Here is a 7,183-nt window from a genome sequence, read left to right on the forward strand (position 1 = left end):
CTTATTTGTAAATAGTAATAATGTATTATAACCAAAATGTGACTGTATTTTACAAAATACTGGTCCACTAGAACACAGCCAAGACAGGTCACTGTAAAGGCCAGTTTTATATTCTTGGATACGGTAACACGAGTGGACACGCACCACGTCATTGCAACTTGTGTAGTGTTAATCAGACACAGCTGAAAGGTCAATAAAATATACCTATAGATATATAATGTTATGAGTACTATTTAGACTAAACATTTGTAGTTTCATGTTATAATTTGTAATCATTCTAATTTTTTCTGGTATTTACGAGGTCAGTCAAATCGAGCAAACCCATATAGAGAAAATAACAGATAAAATATAAAGTTTTTTCTATAAAAAATTTTTGATGATTATCTGGAGGTTATAAAGATTTTGCATGTGAAATTTGATACTTTTCTGATGCATAAAGGTACTTTAATTTTAAAATAAAAATTACTATGCATGCTGTATAGTCAATATTCAAAAAGAAAAAATGCATGAGCAAATCATTACTTAAAAAATCTTGAAACATAACAAAAAAATCTCATATTTTGTGTACGGAAGCCTTGTAATTTTTACTGGTAACCTGCAAAGTTTTGTGAAGATACGCATGCTGTATATAAAGTTATAGTATGAAAACTAACAAGCACAAAATGATTTTAAGGTTGGTCTTTGGAACTGAGCCCATAGTGAGAGTGTTAAGTCACAAGTGCTTTTCTTACAATAGAGTACATTGTGAGACTGGTGAATGTGTGTGTATGATTTTACCTGTAATGGAGTACATTGTGAGACTGGTGAATGTGTGTATGATTTTACCTGTAATGGAGTACATTGTGAGACTGGTGAATGTGTGTATGATTTTACCTTTAGTGGAGTACATTGTGAGACTGGTGAATGTGTGTATGATTTTACTTGTAATGGAGTACATTGTGAGACTCTTGAATGTGTGTATGATTTTACCTGTAATGGAGTACATTGTGGGACTGGTGAATGTGTGTATGATTTTACCTTTAGTGGAGTACATTGTGAGACTGGTGAATGTGTGTATGATTTTACCTGTAATGGAGTACATTGTGGGACTGGTGAATGTGTGTATGATTTTACCTGTAATGGAGTACATTGTGAGACTGGTGAATGTGTGTATGTGTGCCATGAGTTGAAATCTTAATCTTAGATCTGTACAGAAAAATGTATCACACGTTCTTTGTCACACATGTTGGAAGCTGTATTTTTAACATTATTTATTATATATACTGAAAGCTGTACTTTTTACCCTTTTGTTATCACATTCCATCTTGAAAGCTGTACTGTTTACTTTTTTTTATCACATTCCATCTTGAAAGCTATATTTTATACACTGTTTATTATTTATATATCGAAACCTATACTTTTAACTTATTTATCACACATGTTGAAACCTTTATATTATACCATGTTTGTCATGTGTAACATGCTAAAACTTGTGCTTTGTCATTATTTAGTTTAGGTGTAGTGTTTTATTTATTTTAAGTAAGACTGGTTATAGCCAACATTGATTGAAATATTTAAACTGTGTTATTTATATTTTTCAACTCAGATCTAGTGTTTTATTTGTTTCAGGTAACGTTGGCTAGAGCCAACATTGCTGGGAGCAGATTAAACTGTGTTATTATTCAAGATCTTACCATTGGTGAGGGCCCTAGTCTAGAGTTAGGACATATGGCAGAAGTCAGATACACTGGTTGGCTAATGACCAATCATACCTTTGGACAAGTAAGCATAATATATGTTTTCACATATTACGTGCAGGATATGATTAACTTAACTTTACATATCCAAAAGAATTATTATCTTCATGTGTATATTTTTTGTAGGGTAACTTTCTGAAGTGATTTTCATTTTAATTTGTAACTACAGTCAGAACTGTCAACTATGCTTTATAAACTGCATTTTCAAATAAAGAGTACCTGTTATGAGTCATATTAAACTGTCATACATCATTTTAAATTATCACTACCCAAAACATCTCCCTCCAATATCATTTTGCATGCCACTATCCTTGAGGCAACTCCCACCTGATTTCACATTATTTTATGAGAATTGTGCTACTGCATAATGACATCATCACGAGGCAAAAGCCCTCTATCAGTAGCAGGGTGACTGCATTTGCAGTTATGAATCTTCATTCTTATTCTTCATATTTTATTGTACAGACATGTTTAAATTTATCATTTTGTTCAACTTATTAAGATATGCATCATTAATGAAACTCTTATTTTCATTCTCTTTAGCTTTTATTTCAAAAGCTTTAATTTTTTATCATTAATTCTCAAGTGATGGTGATTTATACTTAGTTCTGAGTGTGGAATGTTGTTCACACTTAGGCCTTAATTTTGCTGTGGCTTTTGGAGGCTCGTAAACTGCAGGGGCCATTGCAGTCATTACTCAATGTGTTGTGGATTACTACAGTCTTAATGGTCTTCCTACTCCTGTCTCGTTGGCTATCTCTTAATTTGAGAATGATCAGGTAGACTATGACCATCACGTAAGTTGCTTTGGATAGTACTTTACCATTTGTGAAATTACCTAAACTTTTTAATCTCTTTCTGGCTTTCATTATTATGTATGTTTTTTTCCATCTCTTTTTTTCTGTGTACTTTATTATTTTACATTTTCTCACTTTTGAGCCCATGATTCTTGGGTTTATCTTGTCCTTTCTCCTTATTATGTTTTATACTGTTTCCTTTATCTGTGGTCTCCTTTCTCATGCCCCAATACCTTGTCTTACTCACACTTGTGAGTGACTCATGCATGCCTCATTCAAGCCATTGGCTTCCTGGCTTTTGTACCATATTTCTCTCCTAATTTGTTTCCTCCTACTTCTCTCTTATGATTACTGTCCTATTCAGTATACCTTATCACAGATCTTTACCTTTAGGGTTCCTGCTCTCATCTGTCTCAGTGGACCCCTCATTTTCCATGGACATCTTTAATTTTCCTCAATGGGTTGGGTTCGTTGTCTTTTCCATGGACGTGTTTGTCTCAGGATGTAGATGCTCGTAGACTAGTTCCCTTTTCTTCACATTCGATTCATCACATTTTTTGTTCTCTTATATCTCTTTTGACAGCCCTTGTATGAGTTCTTCCATGTGGGCATGTAGTCTCACCACATGTTCATTTTCTTCTTTACACGTTCTGGCTTTATCATCTCCTGATGGTTTTTGGCTTCCACAAGTCACCATTCTTCAATCACCCCACTATCTTTGAGAATAATATTCCTCTTTCAAAGCCCCTCTTTTATTATGTAGGATCCCACAAGGTGGCTAAGGTTGCTTCCCAAGGTATACTTATCCAAAATCCACATCGAGCCAGGTAACAGAAAGTGTGCTCATACAATCCACCCTAGCTTAACATATGCTTATTGTGAGGTGGGGTGATCTGCAAGACCACTCAAGGTATCCTTATGGTATATATATCTATATTCATTTTGTTGTCTGATCCAGACTATACCTGTTCCATAGACTATCATGGGCAAGGGCAATACCAGGGAGGTGTTCTGCCTACTTCTCTGGCTTGTACATGCTGACTTTTAAAAATAGATTTTCACAGTTACTCATTACATTGTCCTTAGTAAAAGACCTTTCTGGACTGATGGGAATCCAGGCACCTTCTCCAGGTCCCCTCTACATGAATCCTTCCCCCATTCACCAAGTGGAACATGGGAGACCTCCAACAATTATCATTTTCTTGCCATTTAAGTGATGGACCATGGAGAACCCTCACTGATTGAAACTCATCTGCTGAAGCTAGAATAATAAGGTGAGAAGTGGGGCAGTGGTGGCACCATCAGTGTAGTGTGGGTTACCTTTCATATAAATAAGATATAGCAGAGTTTAGGTGAGCACACACAAAATGAATGTGCCCTCCTCCTGCAGCCAGAATCTGTTCAGTAGAGTAGAGGTGTACATGACACTACTATATATGGACCAATGCCTCATAATACAGGTCTGTTCAGTTGAGCACTCACTATTCCAAACCAACAAATATTTACATCTCATATGTCTTCCTCCTGCAGCCACTGTTTGTCCAGTAGAGTTGAGATGGGCACACTCAATACTGTTCCTTACTACATAACAAATGTGCCCTTCTTCTGCAGCTGAATGTAGAGTTGTATCCATAATAGATAACAATAATTTAATAAAATGTCTTCCTTCTGCAGTAGGTACTGTAGAGTCTGATGATAGAGTTGGAATAAGAACAGATACTTATCACAAGTGCCCTCCTCCCACAACTCTATCATCAGACTTGATGAGTGAAACACCAGCTGAAGTAAGAACAGATACTTATCACAAGTGCCCTCCTCCCACAGCTGGTTTTTCACTCATCAAGTCTGATGATAGAGTTGAGATGAGTACACGTGGTGTGGTCTAAACAAGTCCCAGTCACACTACACATATTGGCTATCTGACAACGTGTTCACACTCCATCCATCCCTTTGCTTCTTCCTTTTTCCTATATGTGTATACCCTGTATGAGATGAAATGCAGTCTCCCATAGGTATATTCCTATGGAGCCCATGCCATTGGATGTCACATACCATGGGCTTTCTTCGACACTTTCTAAAGAGGGCTCAAAGAGTTAAATTTTGCACCAGTCCCTCTACCATTTCATCATGGGATCCTAGCTAAACTGTGTGAAAAGATGAGTTATCATCACAGAAGTTAACATTTTCCTTACCTGTAAATGTATATATGATAGATACTCACCTCCTCACACTTTCCCACTTTCCATTTTCTTACTTACCTCGTCAAAGAAGGAAGATTCATGAGTACAAATACATATGGAAGTGTTTTGGCCTCCTATTGGTGGAGGGCTTTTGTCACATGATGACATCATCATGCTGTGGTGCAATTCATGCAAAATCACAAGAAATTAAGTTGGAGTTGCCTCAATGCTAGTGGCATGTAAATCTCTATGGCAAACACACTGAGGAAGATAGCTAAACTGTGTGTGGAGGTGTGTACCTAATGTTAGTACATTTTCAAGTAAGGAAAAGGTTAACTTTATAACAGAAAGATGCATTGCAAGTCATTTTTAAATTAGTTCTTTTACAGAAGAAATTTTCATCAGTTATTTTCATAAGAGAAAGATCTGTCATGAGTAATTTTAAGTCATCATTCTACACAAAATATGTATTTCAAAAGTAATTTAAGTCAGGTTTTTATAATGAAAAGATATGTTGCAAATCATTTTGAATTATTTTTTACAGAACAAAGATAAATCGTGAGTCATTTTAAATTAGTTCTACAAAAGAAAGATATATTATGGGTCATTTCAAACTCATTCTTGGAAAGAAGAAAGATCTGTCAGGACTCGCTTTAAATTATTTTTTCTTTAAAATTAAGAACTGTTAGAAATACATTTTAATTGTTTGTTTTGCTCAAGTAGATGTTTTTGTTTTACACAAATAAGAAATGTTAGAAAATGACGTAAGTTAATTGTTTCTCAAGTAGTAACTGTTATAAGTACTGTTTTTGAATGAGTTCTGGATAAGTAAAACTGTTAACCCAATGATTACCAGCTACTAACTTTCTTAGTAGGCAATGTAAGTCTTGCTATATTTCATTCCAACAATAAAACTAGTGGATGAATATGTTTGAAACTTCATAAGAACTTTCAAAGATGTATGTAGTTTAAGAAACATAAAGCCTACTACTTTTGATAAATTTAGTTTTTTTGCATTATGATATTTAATATCTTGGAAAATTACATTAGGAAATGGTATTTATAAGAAATTATTATGATATTTATATTTGTTCCAGATTTGAACTTGTTAATTTTTATGTTTTAGTACGTTATTTTGAAATCCCAAAAAAATTGTATCGTCCATAAAATGCAAATTTTATCTATTTTTAATTTTTTTAATAATCACGTACTCTTCTTATGGTTTCAAGTAATATACAGACCCAAAAATAATATTTGTAAATAAACCTAAACAATAAATGAGTATTTTTAACTAGGATTTCATGTTTATATATGTACATAAAACATTTTAATTTTGTTTCATTAATATATTTTTATTTCAAAGTTATGTTTCATTGCAGTCGTACTTTTGTTTATTGTGCCAAATAAACCGTGGGGGTCAGCAGCGTGAACTTTGTACGTTTTCTGTAAACTATCTCACCCCTGTTGGTGGTCACTCTCATTCAGTTCAACCGAGCGCGGGCGCATTTGAACGTTACTGTAGATAGGATAGTAAGAAAGCTTTTCAGTACTTGAATATCATTTCTTTGAACTTTCAAACAAGTTTATTTCAACATATGTCCATGTATGTGGTTTCAGAATAGAGACAAAACTAATTGCCACTACTAACGAATGTATGTAACAGTTTATAGTACAGGTGGTTTCAATAAACACCACCTGAGCCTGACCCCTTGTTACTTGATACATCCTATTAGAAGAGATTACCAAACGATACAGACACCATAAATTACAAAGAAAATTACTTTACAGCACTTAAAAGATTAGTCCTGCTCACATTCCTCTCATTATAGGCAAGATTTATGTTGGAATGCGAAACTTAAGCTCTTCAATGTATTTAGACCCCATCTGTAAGAATGTCATAGCTTCCCTGTATTATTGAGATGAGTGTATTTAGCCTGTTTCACAACCAACATATGGGTTTTATTGTTGTCACTTGTACACTGAGTTTGAAGCATTTGCAAAATATCAGAACTATATATATACATATCAGTTAGACTGTTTTAATTCTAACACAATAACAACAGAAGTGTGGGTCTTACTACAAAGCAAAGATTGTAAGAAGGACAAATATAAAATTCTTACGTGGTACTAGTAGTATTATCATAACAATTGTGGATCAACTTCTTTCATAAAAAATATATCTATTTTGAGATAATTTTTCAATATAATGATTAATATAAACAGATATACGATGAAGCATGACTTAAGCTACTATATAAAAATAATAAAAGTCACGTACATCCCATGCAGTTTTTTCCAGAAGCAACTTTTCTAACGCTTATAGAAAAGCACTATTGGCCAGTACTAAATACAACCTCTACATAAAATGGCATTTACACAGTTTTGTAAAGAAAACAGACTAGAAAAAGGTTTAGATACCAATCATAGATGGCAGGACCAGTGCTGAAGTGAAAGGAAATATCTTAAAAAA

General features: G+C 34.1%; 1 protein-coding gene across 2 annotated transcripts in view; it reads left to right on the top strand.

Annotated features, from left to right (window-relative positions):
• LOC106470491 (FK506-binding protein 15-like) overlaps positions 1–7,183 on the top strand; it is a 69,302-nt gene that overhangs the window by 21,351 nt on the left and 40,768 nt on the right. For both annotated transcript variants that reach the window (XM_022399107.1, XM_013931053.2), the window contains exon 8: positions 1,609–1,761. In XM_022399107.1, coding sequence (XP_022254815.1) covers positions 1,609–1,761 — 153 coding nt within the window. The remainder of the gene's footprint in view (positions 1–1,608; positions 1,762–7,183) is intronic.

This window comes from Limulus polyphemus, unplaced genomic scaffold, assembly GCF_000517525.1.
Source record: "Limulus polyphemus unplaced genomic scaffold, Limulus_polyphemus-2.1.2 Scaffold4037, whole genome shotgun sequence".
Lineage (NCBI taxonomy): Eukaryota > Metazoa > Arthropoda > Merostomata > Xiphosura > Limulidae > Limulus > Limulus polyphemus.